Consider the following 21,673-nt stretch of genomic DNA (forward strand, 5'->3'; position numbering starts at 1 on the left):
TTTTTGACTCAATGGAGGAATGTAGTCAGATAAATGCTGATGAATGTCTTGCTCGAGCTGTGTATGCAACTGGTTCACCTCTGATTCTCACAGGCAATATGTATTGGAAGAGATTTCTGAATGTTCCTCGCCCAGCATACACCCCTCCAACTATACATGCTTTATCTACTCATTTGCTGGATGCAGAGTTCAGAGTTCAAGTGAAGGTCAGGCAAACCATAGAGAAAGCAGACTGTATTGCAATCATCTCTGATGGGTGGACGAATGTTCGCGGGGAAGGAATAATTAACTACATCATCTCCACCCCTCAACCAGTACTCTACAAGAGCACAGACACATGGGACAACAGACACCAGTCTCTACATTGCAGATGAGCTGAAGGCCGTCATCAATGACCTTCGACCACAGAAAGTACTTGCACTGGTGACAGACAATGCTGTGAACATGAAGGCTGCTTGGTCTAAAGTGGAGACTCACATCACACCCATTGGCTGTGCTGCTCATGCATTGAATCTGCTCCTCAAGGACAACATGGCACTAAAAACAATGGACACACTCTACAAGAGAGCCAAGTAAATGGTTAGGTATGTGAAGGGTCATCAAGTTATAGCAGCAATCTACCTCACCGAGCAAAGTGAGAAGAACAAGAGCACTACATTGAAGCTGCCCAACAACACCCATTGGGGTGGTGTTGTCATCATGTTTGACAGTCTCCTGGAGGGGAAGGAGTCTCTCCAAGAATACCCAGAATATCATATCACAGTCTGCCGACAGCCCCATCAAGACGATCCTCCAGGATGATGTAATGTGGGAGAGAGTGGTAAGCAGCCTGAAACCTACAGCAGTAGCCATTGCACGGATTGAGAGAGACAATCCCATCCTATCTGATGTCCAAACTCTGCTTGCAGATGTAAGAGAATAAATCTGTACTGCCCTGCCCACTTCACTGTTGCTCCAAGCAGAAGAAACTGCAGTTCCGAAATACATCAAAAAGTGTGAAAACTTCTGCCTGAAGCCCATACACGCCGCAGCGTACATGTTGGACCCCAAGTAGGCAAGAGCATCCTGTCTGGTGCAGGGATCAACAAGGCCTATGGTGTCATCTCGCCACCTTTGCCTGGATGAGGGCAAGGTTCTTGGCAGTCTGGCGAAGTACACTTCCAAGCAAGGGCTTTGGGATGGAGATGCAATACGGCAGTCGTGCCAACATATCTCATCAGCCACCTGGTGGAAGGGACTTTGTGGATCTGAGGCTCTTTCCGCTGTTGCCTCCATCATCCTCCAAATCCTACCAACATCAGCCGCCTCAGAGCGCAACTGCTCCTTGTTTGGGAACACACACACCAAAGCACGTAACAGGCTGACCAATACAAGGGTTGAAAAATTGGTGGCCATCCGTGCAAATGTGAGGCTTTTTGAGCCTGACAACGAGCCATCCTCAACAAGGTTGGAAAATGACAGTGAAGATGAGGCCTCAGTCTGATGTTCAAGAGGTGGACATTGAGGAAGTCCCGGGAGAAGACATGGAAGCCTGAGAGGATGACAACCAAAGCTTTAGTTTCTAGACTAACATTTTACATATGTATGTTGAAAACATTTTTGGGAGATGTGATGGCTCATTGGGGATCATTCAATATTCCCTTTTATTGTTCAGTGAAATCTTCACATGTGAAGAGTCAACTCACTTAATTAAAGTTCAATTCATAACAAAATTGTTTTTTTTTATTTCTATTGGAAGGATTTCATAATTTGCAATTATGTATACTTATGAAAAGGTAAAAGGTTTATGTTCCTGTCTCCATATGATATGGTAAATATATCCAATGCAAAAAGCATCTACATTTAAATGGTATTAATATTCATTTGCATATATTTCCGTTAATTCCTATATATTCCCGTTAATTCCCACGGAAGGTTTCCACCTCTGAATATTCCCCAAAATGTGCAGCCCTAGTTAGGATTAGGGTTATTGCAAGTAGTTACACTGTACATACATTATAGCTACAGTGTAATTTAAAGTGCACATCCAGACAGTATTTAAGATCAATGTACAGAAGAAAAAACTGTTACATGGTTACAAAAATCATTTATTGAAAAAAGTATAATTTGTGGATAAAATAAAATGTGAAATTCTTCCAAAAACAACACGCACTTAACATAAAAAAGCAATAGCGTATAAAACTAAATTTGATTGGATTTCTAATATTCTATTTATTTCCAATTTTAACAACAGTTTATTACTGTAATCATTTATCTGTAGTTAACAAAATATACAACTTTCTAGCCTCAAACACAACTCTGGAACTTGAAGCCAGTTCCTTAGCTTTTTTTCATTGTTCCTCTCTAATCAGGGACTGATTTAGAACTGGGACACCAGGTGGGGTAAATTCATTATCAGGTAACACAGAAAACCAGCAGGCTCCAGACCTCGTAGGGTAAGAGCTGAAGGTATTCAACTCTTACCCTACGAGGTCTACCTTCAACTCTTACCCTACGAGGTCTGGAGCCTGCTGGTCTAGAACATAAGTAAACATCTAAACTGAATTTTAAGGAACTGGACAACCTATGAATTCATCTTTTGACAGACCAGTCTAGAATCTTGTGGTCCCTATTTTCATGCTTTACACTGGGGGGCCCTTTAAGTCTATCATTCAGTCATTCTGATCAATATAGATAGTACTCATTTGCAAGATATATTATAATATTCACTTTTGCTTTCTTTCAACTACTATAGTAATGCCATAAAACGTCTAGAGAAACAAGCTCATGTACAGTACTGCACATCAGATCTACTGTTGAATACAATAACAAAAAGCTGTGCATTGGAGCCCCATGCAAACAACATAGAACACTTTGTGATTAAATAAACAATAAAATCATAGCAAATATTAACCGGAATTTGTTTCTGAAAATGGAGTAACAGCCCATACCTGTTGTTCATTACTCATATATCTATTGATTAGTAAACTATTTTACTAAGTCATGGTGATATTATTCACCAATAGTTACACATAAACAGAAATGTTTCAAAAATGCTTTTGTAATGTCAAGAAAGGATATGTTAGTAATCTTTTCTCTGAATATTAAAATAAATATATTAAGAGGCATTATAAATCAGAAAATAAAAACATGTAAAGGTTGAATAGCAGCATAGATGAGATCTAAAAACCCAGAGCTTTGAAAAAATAAACTAGAGTAATGCTACCCTATTCCCTATTTAGTGCACTAGTTTTTGCCAAGGGCCCATAAGGTTTTGGTCAAAAGTAGTGTACTATATAGGGAATAGCCTGCCATTTGGGATACATACCTAATCACCACCTGGAGAGGAGAGTCCCTTGGAGCCAAATTTAGTCATGCTTGACCAGTGTTACTGGTGACCAGTGTTACTGGTGACCAGTGTTACTCATTGCACTATATCAAGGAGTCTGATCCATTGCATCCTATTACATGGAATATATACAGCAAATATGTAAAAATCAAATATAACACTGACAGTAAGACAGCATGAGGCATCAATTCCATGTTGGCTAGTATTAAAAAAGTAAAAGAAAAAAGAAATAATAAAAGAGAAAAAATCATTTCCTAAGATTATTATTATTATTATTATTATTATTATTATTATTATTATCATCATCATCAAGAGCAGCTAATAAAAAGCAACAAAAATTATTGGCACATGCTTTTGTACAGCAATTCATCTTTCCAGTTATTGCAACTATTCAAGTACACATATACATAAGGACAGTGATAAATTAAGGTGAAAGACAACATATTATTTGGCTGCCTACGACAATTCTAATCAGATGGTTTGCAAGATGTTCTGGAATCATTCTGGAAGATTCTTTATTGTCCTTGTGAGAGGGATGATGCTGCTTGTATAGTACCAAGTCTACCGTTCACTTGAACTGTTTTTGTGGGGGCATTGACCTGAATAAAATAGATGAAACATGAAAACCCGTGTTATTTTTTGCTCTGTACCAATTAAAAATTGCCTGACATTGAGTTAAAGTTAACAGAGTTCAGATCATGCAAGAAGTAAAATATTTTGTAAAGAATGAAAGTGTTTTTTATTGTATTTGTCTCATTGATCAATCTAACGGAACAATGCATTGCTCAAGCTGCACAGCCCCACAGACTGTGGAACTACGTGATGGAATCTTGGTCTCCAGCTAGCACAGAATGTTTCCCAGGAGTTGTTTGTTCGTTCACAGACATGTTGCAACAAAAGACAAGGTAATACTAGGTGAGAAATGGTGGGTAGTCACCTGGCTGGTGAGTTCCCATGTGAGTGCATGCACAAAAGGTCATTTATGATCACCTCCATTTGCTCTATCTGAAAACATTGAATTGACAACCTGATCACATGACTAAACTTTCTCCCAATAACTGTCTCCCTCTTTTGTGTGTTACTAATGTATTGTTAGTGTGGCTGCCTGCAGTACTGAATATACTGTACCTTCTTCAGGCGATCAGCTGCAGAGCCAGAGCGGATGGCCTCCAGCATTGCGTCCCGGGCCAGAGCGGGATTCCGCCCAGCCCCCAGAGGCTCCCCCACCATAGTGGGCTTGGGCTGAGTGGAGGGAGGGGCAGGAGGAGGAGGAGGGAGCATAGAGGGGGGTGGAGGTGGCGGAGGCAAAAATGGAGGAGGGGGAGGCATGGCAGGGAAGGCATCACACACATCCTCCTCAGTCTTCCTGAACTTGTCAAGCTCCTCTGCAGCCTGGGATATGGTCTGTGGAGCGTAGAGAGGGGAACAATGGCAGTCCAGATACATAGACCCATTTGACGGCTGCTTTCACACGCACGCACACACACAACGTCCCTCTTATACCTTGTTAACCCCAGTGGCAGCAAAACAAAGGTTAAAGGCATTTCAAACAGCTTTGCTCTAAGTTAAGCTGTCGCTAGCCTGGATCTACTTTAGCTCCTCCAACTGAATTTAACAGGTAGCTAAGGAATAGAATCAAGAACTCCCATCAAACATTCCATTCTTTTTTTATCAAACCTAAATTCCACGTTATTGCCCTGAGAACCTGATTTAGTAATGCACATTTCTGAGATTCCTGCTGGTGAGCTGGGCAGGAACATTCTAGAGCTCACCACATCGGGCCTCCCTCACAACTACACATTTCCTCCTCTCATTTCACCATGGTCCTTATATGAAAACAAACCAGATCACATTCAAGGGGAACGCAAATAGACTCATATATATATAATAAACATAGTGCTGCTTGTTCTCCTGAAATGAGCTATTCAGTGACAAGCAACAGATCCCCTGTACTACATCAAGACATTGCAAAACCAAAGCAAAACCCCATCTGACTCTTGGCTATAGCTTACCTTCCTTAGCCCTGCAGTGTTACTTTGGCCTCTAATGGCTGCCAGTAGCGCACATCGCTCATTCTCTTCCTCAACAAAGGACGATTTCTTCAAAGTGCTGCTTGCACTTGAGTCCGATACCTAGTCCGACAGGGAAAATCAGGGAAACCCCCTAGATTACACTCATTATAAGTAGCTGTAGACTTGCACTTAAAAAAAGAAAAAAGAAAAACAGTGATCTTTGTGAAGTTAGCATGACGGGCCTCTCTCTCTCACCTTTCTGAGCCTCTCCTTCCCATCCCCACACTGGATGGCTGACATCAGAGTGGTGTGTAGCGACGTGTCCACCTGGACCGACTTCATGATCACAGGTTTGAACTTCTTCACCGGCCCATACAGACTGACCTGCTGGGGCTCTGGGAGGTCGTTGCTGGCAGCAGCTGCTCGTGGTGGTTCAGGCTTCTTTGCCAGGGCTGGATGACCTTTGGGACCTAGTGTCTCTGCAGGTGGTTGACCCTGCGAGGGCTTGGAGATGGCAGGTACCTGTTTAGTGGGGGATTGTGGTTCTGGTGTCATCTGACTGGGACTGTTGGGCCCATGCTGCTTAGTGTTATTGGCCACTGTATCAGAGTCCAGTGACTTGGAGTTCCGTCCAGCAACTCGCAGGGTAGAACTGCTCCCATAACCACTCCTGTCCACTCCTTGCGTCGACTCACCAGAGACTACCCGTTTCTCTGCAGAGAGGTAGTCAGGGTAACATTTAGCACCGGCGTGATAGGACCCAGACCCAGAGCTGCTCTCCTTCTTCACTGGTACATTAGTAGATGTACCAGAGGAACGCTGTGGATTTACATGAAAGGATCGACCCTCTTTCTGATAGCCGTAACTGCCAGGTGGCCTTCTCATGGGGTCAGACAACTCCGTTGGTACTTCTTGGATGTTGTCAGCTTTGGCCATGGTGGGCTTCACAGCGTATTTAGCAATGGCAGAAGCTACGTACTGACTGGATGTTCTCCTGGATGGCTTGAGGAAGGAAAGATTTCTCTTCTGATCTTGGAGAATACCAGGGTTCAGTTTCATAGTCTTCTGCTGCACAGGAGTCTCTGAAACTGGAACTGAGGCCTTGCCCTCTGCTTCCTGTGAGATGTCCTTTGTTACCTCAACCACATCTTTGCATGTTTCCTTAGGTGTCATCTTGGCTACAGGTTCAGAGGCCTTAGGTGTTGCCTTGGCTGCAGGTGGCTCAGAGGCTACGACCCGATGGGTGGGTTTGTGGACCTCAGACTCTGGGCTCTGGGTCTTTGTGAAAGGGACAGGCCCTCTACTAGTGGGGACCGAATCTGCAGAAGTGTCCTGCTTCTCAGAGGAGCTCCGGAATGTTTTGGCTTTCCCCAGGAGTGGTGAGACAGAGTCATCTTTGTTGATCCCAGACTCAGAGGAACCGCCAAACTTGTTTCGGGCGATGGCTACTTTGACCATGTTACCCTGATCGTCAATTCTAATGGCACCTGTTGTCAGAGTGGCCGGGGTCTCTGCTGGCTTCTGAGGCCGGGTTGCAACTGCGGGCTTGGGAGGGACGATAGTGAATGTCTTCATACCAAATCGGGAGACTGGGCTACATGTGATTTTCGTTTGTGCTTGGGAGGCAGCGTGGCCTCTATATTTGGGAACCTCTTCCTCAGGGGACTTGGAATGGCTCTCTGGGACAGCGAGAGAGCTGTTGACAGGTGAGGCTTTCCTCTCAGCTCCCTCAGTGGACTCCCATCTTTGAACTTCTACTTTAGTCTTAGAGACCACTGCTGTATGGTCTTTCCCCATGGTGCCATTGGCAAGCTTCTTCCCTGGTGATTTGAGGCGCTGCGCGGGCTGTGGTTGAGCAGAGCTGACTTTGCTGGAGCCGTCAGACATACAGGCGTTGTTGTTTTTGTTCTGTATGCCACCAACACTTGAATGATGAGGACTGTGGTTCAGGTTTTTATTGTCCGTTCTTTGAGAGCTACTCATTAGTGTGGCTTGGTGATCCGTCATGCTCGGTGTCTCGTAGTCCTCCAGGACTTCATCTATGGCTGTGACCGGGACCTCCATATCCACCACAGACACCGGGATGTCATTGCTCTCAGTGGACATCACGTAGGGGTGCTCTTGCACTGAAACAGCATCTATGTGACTTATATCTAGTGGACATGGACAAATGAAAATACATGTGTTAGCCGGCCTGCTTATTGACGATACAACAAATATTGGTTTGGTCCTGTGCATCCATTGTGGTTTCCAGGATGTAATTCATGTGCATTTGATGGACAATAAAAAAAAATATATTTGAATTTGTGTACTACTAAAAGCTCACCTGCTAGATCTGCATCCAGATCAGCCAGAGTCTGGTTGAGCTGAGTGGTGAGCACTGTGTCCTCATCATAGATGTCCTTTGTTTTGCCTGCTTTGTCGTTGTGGCTGATATCACTGCTGTGTCTAAGGGAGGAGGGGGTAATACAAGTTAAGTTTTGAACTGTTCTGCAGGTAGCATAAAAGGAGAACTCAAGTTAACTCAAAAGTTTGAAAGTTACATTTAGGTGATGGTGGAGTCTACTGCCCTTGAAATATTTATTCATAGTACTTGTGTTTGAGTTTATATTTCTTTCACACTTGGTTCAAGGTGTCCACTGAGCATTCCTCTGTTTTATTCATGTGTTTCTTTTCTAAACTAACCTAAAATGGCATGGGGTTATATTTCTTCTCTTCTTGGCCAAGCCAAATAGAACTTTCCTCCTGCAGACTAGGTAGAGCCTATTTTCCTGAGAAAACCCCCAGAGCTTTCACTTTAGAGCCCAGCAGATTTAAGTGACGCTGCAGGCTTTGGAAGGTAGCCCCTTAGCTTCAACACACGTGGACTGCAGTGACTCAGTCAGGAAGCACTGTTGGCGCAGTAAAACAGGCCTTTAAAAACAAGCCGGCACAAAGACATGCGAGACGTGAGAAAGCTGACTAAATATTGAGAGACGCGAGGCAGAACTGAGAGCGAGGAGGGAGTTGGTAAATCACAGGGAGGATCTGACTCCAAGACTAGGTACCATTCTAATGACAAAAACAGCTTTAGCTAGGGTCTGCGACAAGGCTAGCAGTAGTAAGTGCATAAGGGTAGGATAACTAAGAAATAATAATTGAAAAGCAGTGTGAGTTTGACTTTGCTAAGTGTCCACCCTGAACATTGCTATGATAATGCAGTGAGCAGAGCAGGTCAGTGGTAGCACAGCTACAGTACCTGTGTCTGGAGCCCCACGTGGCACAGCCCTCGTCACTATCACTAGAACAGTCCTTGGTGAGAGGATGGATCATGGGGTGAGAGGAGCCAGAAGAGCCCAGGGAGAGGCTCCCGTCAGGGGAGGTAGGGTGAGTGGTGTCGGAGGCAGAGGGGGAGCTGACCAGGCCAGAGTCCTCAGCCATGCCCTCGGAGGCTGCATAGCCCTGGTCCTGGAAGCTGCCACTGCTGCCCATGGATAAAGTCTCCTCTGCCTCGGTGTCTGGGGTCTGGGGTCCTGCCACAGAGAGACACCGAGAGTGCAGCCAAGCTGGTGTCCGGGCAGAGGGGTGGTAGATCATCATCATCAACAGCATAATCATCAGTATTATTATCAGTATTATCAACTGACAGAAGAAAGCTGTATAATGATGTAAAATAAGCTGGTCTAGTTACAATGTTATCTGTGGTCTATTGAGAAGAACAAAAAGAAAGGTTGTACAAGCATGTGCATGCCAGAGAAAGGAGGGAAGCAGAGAGGGGAAGATTGAGAGAAATTGTATTATACAATGTCAGCTAGACATACATTCTGAGATACACACACACTTGTGGCTCAATGAAACCGCTACGTTGATGTGGGCAGGCTTAAACATACCGTATGATCCTGTACTCAGTATTTCCCATGAACGATATTGACATGTTGCATCATATACCGTAGTCCAATGGTCTCCCACTTGGCTTTGGAGCAAAACATTTAGATTGTATAATGTCTCACTTATCTCACTGCCCATCAAGCCAAAAGCAGGAGCATTAATACATACAGTTGAAGTCGGATGTTTACATACACCTTAGCCAAATACATTTAAACTCAGTTTTTCCACAATTCCTGACATTTAATCCTAGTAAACATTCCCTATCTTAGATCAGTTAGGATCACCACTTTCTTTCAGAATGTGAAATGTCAGAATAATAGAAGATAATTATTTATTTCAGCTTTCTTTCATTGCATTCCCAGTGGATCAGGAGTTTACATACACTCAATTAGTATTTGGGAGCATTCCCCTTAAATTGTTTAACTTGGGTCAAACGTTTCAGGTAAATTGGGTGAATTTTGGCCCATTCCTCCTGACTGACTGATGTAACTGAGTCAGGTTTGAAGGCCTCCTTGCTCGCACATGCTTTTTCAGTTCTGCCCACAAATTGTCTATAGGATTGAGGTCAGGGCTTTGTGATGGCCACTCCAATACCTTGACTTTGCTGTCCTTATGCCATTTTGCCACAACTTTGGAAGTATGCTTGGGGTCATTGTCCATTTGGAAGACCCATATGCGACCAAGCTTTAACTTCCTGACTGATATTTTGAGCTGTTGCTTCAATATGTCCACATAACTTTCCTGCCTCATGAGGCGATCTATTTTGTGAAGTGCACCAGTCCCTCCTGCAGCAAAGCATCCCACAACATGATGCTGCCACCCCCGTGCTTCACGATTGGGATGGTGTTCTTCGGCTTGCAAGCCTCCCCCTTTTTCCTCCAAACATAACGATGGTCATTATGGTCAAACTGTTCTATTTTTTATTGATCAGACCAGAGGACATTTCTCCAAAAAGTATGATCTTTGTTCCCATGTGCATTTGCAAACCGTAGTTTGGCTTTTTTTATGGTGGTTTTGGAGCAGTGGCTTCTTCCTCGCTGATCGGCCTTTCAAGTTATGTCGATATAGGACTCGTTTTACTGTGGATATAGATACTTTTGTACCTGTTTCCTCCAGCACCTTCACACGGTCCTTTGCTGTGGTTCTGGGATTGATTTGCACTTTTCGCAACAAAGTACGTTTATCTCTAGGAGACAGAATGCGTCTCCTTCCTAAGCAGTATGATGGCTGCGTGGTCCCATGGTGTTTATACTTGCGTACTATTGTTTGTACAGAAGAACGTGGTACCTTCAGGCGTTTGGAAATTGCTCCCAAGGATGAACCAGACTTGTGGAGGTCTACAATTGTTGGAAAAATTACTTGTGTCATGCACAAAGTAGATGTCCTAATCGACTTGCCAAAACTACAGTTTGTTAACAATAAATTTGTGGTGGTTGAAAAACGAGTTTTAATGACTCCAACCTAAGTGTATGTAAACTTCCGACTTTAACTGTATGTTCCATTTATTAGGTTTACAGTATTATCCAGCCAGCATGCAGAGCACACCACTGAGAAGTTGTTAGAGAGATGCTTTAAAGCCACCCAACCCATGAGTGTGTGAGAGCTGGGCCTGTCAACTTCAGGCAGAGCTGTAATGGTGAAGAGAGCCTGTTCCTGGAGATCCAGTGACTCACACAGAGTGGCCCTCCCAAACCTTTCCCAGCACTGGCTTAGCCATCCAAAACAAATTATTACACAAACATGAACTCATCCTTGCTCCCATCACATAAACCCAAATCATGCACAAACCAAGTCAAGACTCTCAGGCAGTAACTCTCTCTCTGTGCCAGTAACACTCTCTCACACACATCCAGTCATAGACATCTATCATCTCTCTATCCACAACTTACTGAAACACACTAAGCCACATTACCAGCACACACAGACCAAAATCCCAATCACAAATAATTTCCTCATGGCCTCAATACACAAATGGTCTTAAGTCTTTAATGTCAAATGAAATAATAAAATATTAATATTTTCATGCTTGTCCATTTCAAGGAAATCCTTGATCTCAATGATCTGTCTTGGACGCCATGCTAATTTTGCACTTGTAATGATAAATATGTTTTTAAATGCTTTTTTTGTACAATATAACACAATTAAAACCCACATGAATGCTGCTATTGACAAAGGCACTTAAAGGAGGGCTGAATATCTGGATAAGCTAATACAGAAGAGTTATTTATTTCACTCACTCCCACGTCCAACGTAAAAGCTAAAAACATGTAAACAAGAGTGACTTCTATATAGCTCTCCACTGATATGTTGTCGCAGTGACGCTGCTTCTCACAAACCCACTAATACTAACCAATGTCCAAGGAGCTAATCTCATAAAAAGGATGAACCCTCCACATAAAAAGTGTCATTGATTTATTGGTCACTCCTTAATGGAGACAACCAATCAGCATGCAGAGAAACAACAGCCTGGTTTCTAGTTACTAACCACTACAAACGCTAAGCAATAACATAGAAACCTATACCACCACCATCAAATCATTGATTTGGAGATATCGTATGACTTTCCTTACACCCTCATTTCAGAATGTCTACATCAATCACTCAACACTCAATACATGTATGGCTATTTCATCTGCACTTAAACAGCCTACTGATCACACACATCCCTGTCCCCATCAGCCCTACACGTCACGTTCCTCTTAGTTCTCTACCGTACCAACCACTGTATAACTACCTGAAATCCAAAATGGATTATAGTTTATACTGTATATACAGACATTTATTTTAAAAAAGCCACAAAAACAATGAAAAGTCATCAACAAGAGAGGATTTGAAAGTGTAGAGATGGGAAAGAAAGGAAGTTCAAGGGGCAGTTCTAAGAACAGGAAAAGGAGGATGGAAGAAGCAGAGGTCCAGCAGGAAGAGATGAAGGTGCAGAAGAGGCGAGGGAGGAGAGGAGGTGGTAGAGGAAGACAGTGAGAGGACGGCAGGCCAGAGAAGTCTGTCTGTGTCTGTTCACCGAGGCTTGGAGAACGGGAAACGGACAGGGGCACAGCAGTAGACTGTGGAGGGGAGAGGCAGAGAGAGGGAAAAGAAGAAGACATGAGATAGAAATAGGACAGGGTAGATTAGTGTTCTGGAGCCCTGGAGAAAGAAGTTGCAGCTATCGCAGCCTGACAACAGAAACTCACAGCCTTTTACAGACAGCAGGAGATTAACAAAAACATACAATGAAAGCCTCACAGGTTGATTAACGTTGCATCTTAAATGGCACACTATTCCCTATATAGTGCATTACTTTTGAACAGAGCCCTATAGGCCCTGGTCAAAAGAAGAGCATTATATAGAGAATAGGGTACCATTTGGGATAGAAGGAACTTCACCGTCACAGCTGACCTTCAGCATTGGGCTCAGCTTGCCTATCAGCCTGTCTGTTATAAAGGAGGCCTCGTAACTGTTTAACTGGCTGCAAAGGAGATGAACGACGTGGCAAGCCTGGATAGAATGTCCACATGAGCCAGACTACACGTTAAGAGGGAAAACTGTGATACACACAGATTGATTTTAGGCAGAGCTGTAATGATTTTAACAGTCATTTAGCACTTAGTGCATACATTTTCATATATATATATTTTTTGTACTGGTCCCCTCTGGGACTCAAACCCACAACCTTGTCATTGCAAGCACCATGGTCTACCAACTGAGCCACACAGGACATTCAACATTCAACAACAATTATGAAGTTCAGGGAGGGAAGCGGCACTGAAAAAGGAGAGGAGTTAGAGGAAGACATGAAGGTTGGAAGGAGAGTGGGTGGCTGCCGGAGGGAAAGGCAGCCCAACAGTAGAGGAGGTCAGCTGGGATGAGAGACCTACACTGAGGGGCCTCCTCCCCGTGGCTCTCTGGTGAGGCATCGGGGGAGTCTGGGTCTGAGGGAGGGGGAGGGTACTGCGGGGGTGGGGGGATGACTAACTGGGAGGGCTCCCGTACTGGGGTTCGCAGAGGTTTGAGTGGCACTGGACACTCAGCACCTAAAGAAAAGGAAGGATGCAGAATGGGGGAATGGGGGAAATCAATAAGCTTAAATTATATTGCCTTTGTTCATCATATTGTGCAGAAAGAAATTATTATTATTATATATTTTTTTACATTAAACAATAAGCAAAATACACAAGACAATCAATGAATGGATACATTAACAAATAACTGAAAGCTGCTTATAACTGCTTAATGATTGTGGAGAAAGTACAGTAAAGCTACTCGCTTGAGTGGAAGCCTCTCAGTGGCAATTGTGTTGCTTGCTGATCAGAGTCTCTAATCAGAGTCCCTTAAACAGAGCAGAGCAGAGATAACATCAGACTCTACACCCCAGACTCCAGCTAGGGAAGATAGAAATGGAGCTTCACAAAACACTCCAGGCCAGGGCTGGACTACCGCATTTTGGGGGCCCCCGTTTTAGAAAAACAGATTAATTTTTTGGGGAAAACAGCTAACTTCCTGAATTTCAACACATTTTATGCCCAAAGAATTTGAAGTTTTGTAAAGCTAGTCTACACATTTTGTCATGAGGCTCTGAAAATATGCTGCAATTTTAAAGCTAATTTCCGGCAATTCTACACTTTTTGTCATGGGTCAGATAACAACAACAAAAAATGCTGTTTGATAGCTAATCTCATGCTATTGCTCACAGAAAATGTTGCAGTTTTAACCTTTGCACCTGTGAGTTCCAAATATCTCTAACGGTCGCCCCAGCGTGAGTTGTTTTATGCACCGGATGTCAGAATCAAAGTTTATTTGTCACGTGCGGCGAATACAACAGTGAAATGCTTATTTACAGGTTCTAACCAATGGTGCGGGGAAAAAAGGTGTGTGTGTGTGTGTGTGTGGGTAAGTAAAGAAATAAAACAGTAAAAAGACATTTGAGAAAAGAGTAGCAAGGCTTTATACAGACACCTGTTAGTCAGGCTTATTGAGCTAGTATGTACATGTAGGTATCGTTAAAGTGACTATGCATATATGATGAACAGAGAGTAGCAGAAGCGTAAAAAGAGGGGTTGGCGGGTGGTGGGACACAATGCAGATAGCCCGGTTAGCCAATGTGCGGGAGCACTGGTTGGTCGGACCAATTTAGGTAGTATGCACTGTTCCAAAATGTGATTGATGCACAACAGAACAGTTAACCCACGCTGCCTGCTAATAATCTATAGGTTTCAATAATCCATTTCTAATTATTTTCTAACAAGTTTTATTTTCTAACAACGGTATGAATTGAGGTGTGTTCCGCCTCCTCATTAATTCACATAAAAGTAGCCCATTTCACTGTTGCGGACAATAAATGATTGAGGCTTTACTACTGAGCCAGACAAACTTTTCTCTTCGAGGAGAACTTGTTTTCAAGTACTGTTTACAAATAATGCATTCCGATTATTGCATAGATTGTAATGGACACCTTTGACATGTGTAAAATACTTTTTTGAATGTTGTACTGATTATGATGAGCTAATGCTAAGCTATTTGCCAGCTAAGTGTGATGCCATGTTTGTTGACATTATACCATGCATTCTGGGTGTCACGTAAACATCTGTCAGACAAAATATGTTATAATGAGGTGAAGGAATAGTTCACTCATCTTTCGAGTAAACTTCCAGAAGTGAATGAAGGGAAGTGAATGATCATAACACATCCCCTTCAACATGCATACTGCAAACAGACCAAACTCCTTGTCTCCTCTTCTTATCTTTGGTTGACGCGAAAAAACAAACTGGGTGGCGGGCACACACTACCCATCGCCGGATAACATTCGATTTTTAGAAAGTGTTTTACTCAATTATTTTGATCAATGGTGAGCTCACCCTTGACATGATGTATTGTAAATAGTTATTTATATTAGTTCATTCACATTGTGGTTTCTGTTAGCGAACTATGACTGCTTGTGTTACGTCAATCTTTCCTCAGTTAGCGCTAGGATTAATGTCGTCTACATTTTCCGGTTTGGATGATTGTGTTATGCTGCCGCTACTTCTGTGAATGTCTGAACATTACAGCCAAAAATGAACTGGTCACATTCAGGACATAACTTTGTAATACCTGTGTTTGTGCAAAATATTTCTGTGAAGAAACTGTGTGGCCAGCTCAAACGCTGACTGTTGCATCAATCGAAACATCCAGGGGGTTTCAGAACAGTAGGCCACTTGACAAAACAAGAAACTTCATATCTGGTGTTTTATGTAACAATGTTAAATCAAAATTAGTCAACAGTTGACTATAGATTTTCAGAATATTGTCATCTGGGATTTCCATTTTAAAGGGGATCTGCTTTGACTCATATCAGTGATCACACAAATAGTATGGGCACACAGCAGCAGTAAACTCAGAGAAACATTCAGAGAAATCTGACCTATGATCTCACAGAAAGACTGATGGCACTGTGTGGACTGGAGCTGAACGGCTTGCCACGGGGGTGTAACTGTTTGTTGGTCCTAAATAGAACCCTATTACCTATATAGTGCACTACTTTTGACCTGGGCCCATAGGGCTCTAACCATAAATAGTGCCCTATAAGGGAACAGGGTGCCAATTGGGATAAAACCAGTTACAGGCTGATGTAATTGCAGCCAGTGCTGAGCGATGTGAGCAATATGTCAACGTATGCCTCACACATCCCTTACTCAGCAGCTGATGGACCACATGGAGTAGAGCTGGCCGTGGGAGTAACTGACTAACTCTACGCCTCAGCCCCTTTAGATGACTGACTGCGTTCCAAATGTGACAGCTAGCGCCACAAAAATATGTACCTAGCTACGGGACTTTACCGCACACAGCAGATTAAAATGAGAGATTCCCTATTGTCAGCACATTGAAGATAAAGTAAGACGTAGGGTAAGAAACACACCTTTCAGAGGCTAACAGATGACCTACAGGCCCTTTAGAAACACTGAGGGGACATGCGCACGCACACACACACACACAGCACGTGGGTGCGTGGATTGATTGAAACAGCCCCAATTGAGTGTGTTGAAATCTCCAGTTTATTTTCGGACAGAAAATGTATCTTAAGATGAAAAACAACGATCCAAAAACCATCTATTAGAGAGACCGCCTCTGTGCCTGAGCCAAACATACAATTGGTTCGAGGGACTGTTTTTTCGACGATGATGGTGTGAGAGAGAAGAGGCAGAACTGGGGAGAGAGAAAGAACAGACGAAAATAGGAAAAGAGAGCACAGTGGAGCAGTGTGCCATGTGAGAGAGGAGAGAAATGTCTGGGTTGCACTACTCCTGCTAACAGAGCCAGTAGAGGTTCTCTCTCTTCACACAGCTGGAGAGGCAAGAAACAACTGCGCTCACATACATTCTACAACATAAACAACGATTATCTTTAGCCCACAGGGGTTAAATAAGGGAAAACATCAAAAATCCCTGTAGTACATCATCCCTAATTGATGCATGTCATCTATTTATTTTACAGACTGTACAACCGGTGATGTACAATCACAAATATACAACTCCAGAACATAATGATTTGTTTTGTTGTGTTTTGGGGAAGTCTAGTTCTGCCTTGTGAGCAACAGATAGGTCTGTGGTTCTGACAGGGTCTTCACAGCAGAAGTCTATTAGATACAGTGCCTTGCTAAATAATTCATCCCCCTTGGCGTTGTCCCCATTTTGTTGCATTACAACCTGTAATTTAAATTGATTTTTATTTGGAATTCATGTAATGGACATACACAAAATAGTCCAAATTGCTGAAGTGAAAAAAAAATGAAAATGAAAAAATGAGAAGTGGTTTGTGCATATGTATTCACCCCTTTGCTATGAAGCCTCTAAATGAGATCTGGTGCAACCAATTAACTTTTAAAAAGTCATATAATTAGTTAAATAAAGTCCACCTGTGTGCAATCTAAGTGTCACATGATCAGTCACAGGATCTCAGTATATTTACACCTGTTCTGAAAGGCCCCAGAGGCTGCAACACCACTAAGCAAGCGGCACCACCAAGCAAGCGGCACCACCAAGCAAGCGGCACCATGAAGACCAAGGAGCTCTCCAAACAGGTCAGGGACAAAGTTGTGGAGAAGTCCAATCAGGGTTGGGTTATAAAAAAATATCAGAATGTTTGAACATCCCACGGAGCACCATTAAATCCATTATTAAAAAATGGAAAGAATATGGCACCACAGCAAACATGCCAAGAGAGGGCTGCTCACCAAAACTCACAGACCAGGCAAGGAGGGCATTAATCAGAGAGGCAACAAAGAAACCAAAGATAACCTTGAAGGAGCTGCAAAGCTCCACAGCGGAGATTAGAGTATCTGTCCATAGGACCCCTTTAAGCCGTACACTCCACAGAGCTGGGCTTTATGGAAGAGTGGCCAGAAAAAAAGCCATTTCTTAAAGAAAACAATAAGCAAACATGTTTGGTGTTCACCTTCCAGCAGGACAATGACCCTAAGTATACTGTTAAAGCAGCACTCAAGTGGTTTAAGGGGAAACATTTAAATGTCTTGGAATGGCCTAGTCAAAGCTCAGACCTCAATCCAATTGAGAATCTGTGGTATGACTTAAAGATTGCTGTATATCAGCAGAACCCTTCCAACTTGAAGGAGCTGGAGCAGTTTTGCCTTGAATAATGGAGAAAAATCCCAGTGGCTAGATGTGCCAAGCTTATAGAGACATATCCCAAGAGACTTGCAGCTGTAATTGCTGCGATTTTAATTCCAGGTTGTAAGGCAACAAAATAGGAAAAATGCCAAGGGGGTGAATACTTTTACAAGCCTCTGTGGGTCTGACAGGGTCTTCCCAGCAGAAGTCTATTTGTTCTGCACAGTGTCTTGGGAACAGCAGAGGGGAGGGAGACACACCCAGGTCTATAAATCAACTCCACAGAGCTGTCTGCTTTAAGTGCGTCCACTGCACTAAACACTTCATCCCTCAACCTCTCATCCTCGCCAAGCTAAATAAATATTGTCCGCTTCAACCCGCTTCAAGAAAAGACACAATCGATATAACTCTAGTCTTGTGCATTTTGTTCCCTTGTTAGATTAGGTAGTACAGTGATTATTTTAGGATGGAGAAATGTCAAATTCTACTCTACAGTGCATCAATAGGAATAGTGAGGCTAATAGCAATGCTATTTCACCTGGTTTACTGAGGACAGATTGTACAAAACGTAAGGCAATCAAATCTGCAGCGCTGCAATCCCGGCCAACTCCTGTCCTGTGACGTGGGGGTTATTTAGTTTATGCTGCCTTGGGTCTCTACTGGCAAAAAGTCTGTACAGGTATCATGTCTACCACCAGCAACTCAGTTCAGGTTGAGGGGAACCTGTTATAGTGAAAAGCGGTAGTAGTGCAACAATCCTTGCGGGTGTTCTCCAATTGGGTAAAACCATTTGGAGGAGATCATTAAGGAACCTACCTAGGCAAGGGTTGTTACACTGTTATATGACTGCTATAACTAAGCACGTTCTGTCCCTTCATCTACCGCTGAACACTGTGACTGGAACAGCCTGGTTGACGGGAGACAACTCAATCGGCCTCTTTACATTGACTATATGTGTACTGATGATACTGACCCATGGCGCTGTGTCGGTTGTTCTCCGTCTCGTCTAGTTTCAGGCCAAGAGCAGATTCCCCTCTGGTCTCCTCTGGTGTGGTACTGCGGGACAAGTAGGGGGTGGGCTTGGCCTTGTCAGCGTTGCTGCTGGGGGTGGAGTCAACCTTTTCAACCTTGCTGGTAGGGGCGGAGTAAGAGGCGACATTGATCACAGTCTTGCTCCTGGGGCCGGTGACAACCTTGCTGGGGGCGGCGTCTCGGGAGGAGTCAGCCATGGCAGCACTGCTGCTGGGGGTGGAATCAGGGCCGGGCTTGGACACATCAGCCCTGCTGGAGGCGGAGTCAGAGTCGGCCATTGAGGTGTCAGCGACAGAGGTGCCGGCGGCGACCCCACTACTGCTACTGCTGCTGCTGTAGACAGACCCATTGCTCAGCTCAGAGCCAGAGTCCTCCTCCGCAGGCAGGCTGGGTGTAGGAGAGCTGGGGGCTGGAGAGGGAGAGAGGGCCATCTGGGCAGAGATGAAAGGTGCTGGGGTGCTAGGAGCTGGGGTAACAGAGGTAGTAGGAGTAGGAGGGGGTGCCGGGGCCTTCCTCTTCCTCAGTGTACTCTCTGAGTCAGGAGCCACCTGAGAGAGAGGGAGAGAGAGTAATGAGTCTCGGGCTTAATAACTCCCCCTAGCCGTGACAATATACCCTATAAACCATTTATTCTTGGACATCATCACTGCTCATTATCATTATTAAAAAGGTGCAGTACACAGAAACTGCGTCTCCATTTCCTGGTTGCTAAAATTTGAATCTGTTACAAAACAAGCAATCATTGTGTAGAAAGTCATTGTACCATCTCAGCCGTTGTGAAATATATTTTCTATAACCAAAAATACTGTATTTACAGCAGTTGAAGCAGGTGTACAAAACCAAAAATAAAAGATGCAAAAACACAACTTAAGAATGGGAATCATAGAAATAGAGCACATAGAACAGACCAACTGCTTGTTAGACTTGCTTTCATTGAGAATGACATAACTATTTGGTCGGATCGCCAAAAAGTGACATATTGTAGCTTTAAGTTATTAATACCTTTTAAAGATGAAATGAATTGTATGGATTATGGATTATGGAACTTTGCCTGTCAGTCAGCCTATCAGTCAAAATATCTAAGTGTTCCATGTTTATTTGTTTGCTGTTACTGAAAGGGGTATTATTGCTTCCTTATACAACAAAACAATGTGTGACCTATTTAATGTCAACATGTCCTCTGATCCTGGAGGCATGGAGATAAAACACTGTGTTTGGTGGCCACTTCAAATCAAGCTTTATTTATATAGCACATTTCAGACATTAATGCAATGCAGGGCGCTTCACAGGAAAAATCACTAATAAAACTACAACAAAACATAAGAACAATAAACTGAAACACTAAAAAAGCAGCCTAAGGAAAACGTGTGTTTCAAGGTGTGTTTTAAGATCTCTTAAATATGTCCCCAGTTTCAGCCCATCTCATGTTCTCTATCAGGCTATTCCAGAGGCTGGGGGCATAGTAACTAAAGGCTACCTCTCCATGCCTCTTGGTTCTAGGCTTTGGGATAGTTAAAAAGGTCAGTGCGAGAGGACCTGAGGGACCTACTGGGTACATTACTTAAAAGCATGTCTGACATGTATTGGGGTGCACAATTGTGGATTGATTTAAAAACCAATAGAAGTGCACTAGCAGCCAGGGCATTGACTTTAAAACCGGTGTAATGTGGGCTCTCCGTCTGGTCTTGGGCAGTACCCATGTTGCAGGATTCTGTTTGTTTTGCAGTTGACCAGTGACTTTCTTGGGTAGACCAGACAGGAGAGCATAGACCAGACAGGAGAGTATCATCCTGAGATCGAAACAACAACAACCTTGGCAATGTTCCTCAGGTGGTAAAAAGCTATTTTGGTCACATTCTTAATGTGTGATTCGAAATTTATATCAGAATCGAACATGACCCATAGGTTTTTTACCTGGTGTTTTCTTCGATGCCCATGAATCCTATTTGACCGTAATGTTGTATGTGTCCTAAAGCTTCACATTGATCAAAAAAGGTGTTGCGTGAGTTTGGGCGCATTATCCTCATCTCAAAATAGTTGTGATAGGAGAAAACTGAGGATGGAAAGTTACTCCACAGTACTAATCTAATTGACAAAGTGAAAAGAAGGAAGCCTGTAGAGAATAAGAATATTTCAAAACTTGCATCCTGTTTGCAACAAGGCAATAAAGTAATACTTCAGAAAATGTGGAAAAGCAATGTCTCATTGCTGCAACTCCCATACGGACTCGAGAGAGGCGAAGGACGAGAGCCGTGCATCCTCCGAAACACAAACCAACCAAGCCGCACTGCTTCATGACAGCGTGCCCCACTTAACCCGGAAGCCAGCCGCACCAATGTGTCGGAGGAAACACCGTACACCTGGCGACCGTTTCAGCGTGCACTCCGTCCGGTCCGCCACAGGAGTCACTAGTGCGCGATGGGACAAGGACATCCCTGCCGTCCAAACCCTCCCCTAACCCGGACGACGCTGGACCAATTTTGCGTCGCCCCATAGGTCTCCCGGCCGCGGCCAGCTGCGACAGAGCCTGGACTCAAACTCAGAATCTCTAGTGACACAGCTAGCACTGCCTTAGACCACTGCGCCACTCGGGAGACCCACTGAGTACCAATCTACATATTTTCAAGCATAGTGGTGACTGCATCATGTTATGGGAATGCCTGTCGTCATTAAGGACTGGCATGTTTTCCAGGATAAAAAATAAACGGAATGGAGCAAAGCACAGGCAAAATCCAAGAGGAAAAGCTGGTTCAATCTGCTACCACCAGACACAGATATTAATTTAACTTTTAAGCAGGACAATAACCTAAAACAAGGCCAAATCTACACTGGAG

At 43.6% G+C, this 21,673-nt stretch overlaps 1 protein-coding gene across 6 annotated transcripts in view; it reads right to left on the reverse strand.

The window, feature by feature from the left end:
* Window positions 1–2,066: 2,066 nt before the first annotated feature.
* Window positions 2,067–21,673, reverse strand: part of LOC109901703 (protein cordon-bleu) — a 58,126-nt gene continuing 38,519 nt past the window's right edge. For 5 of the 6 annotated variants that reach the window (XM_031786910.1, XM_031786909.1, XM_031786911.1 and 2 more), the window contains 8 exons: window positions 18,781–19,387; window positions 13,083–13,238; window positions 8,579–8,885; window positions 7,667–7,788; window positions 5,596–7,493; window positions 5,341–5,460; window positions 4,457–4,732; window positions 2,067–3,927 (listed from right to left, as the gene is read on the reverse strand). In XM_031786910.1, coding sequence (XP_031642770.1) covers window positions 3,844–3,927; window positions 4,457–4,732; window positions 5,341–5,460; window positions 5,596–7,493; window positions 7,667–7,788; window positions 8,579–8,885; window positions 13,083–13,238; window positions 18,781–19,387 — 3,570 coding nt within the window. In that variant the 3' untranslated portion in view covers window positions 2,067–3,843. The remainder of the gene's footprint in view (window positions 3,928–4,456; window positions 4,733–5,340; window positions 5,461–5,595; window positions 7,494–7,666; window positions 7,789–8,578; window positions 8,886–13,082; window positions 13,239–18,780; window positions 19,388–21,673) is intronic. The other variant, XM_020497683.2, reaches the window with a different exon arrangement.

This window comes from Oncorhynchus kisutch, linkage group LG13 (assembly GCF_002021735.2).
Source record: "Oncorhynchus kisutch isolate 150728-3 linkage group LG13, Okis_V2, whole genome shotgun sequence".
NCBI classification, from domain to species: Eukaryota; Metazoa; Chordata; class Actinopteri; order Salmoniformes; family Salmonidae; genus Oncorhynchus; species Oncorhynchus kisutch.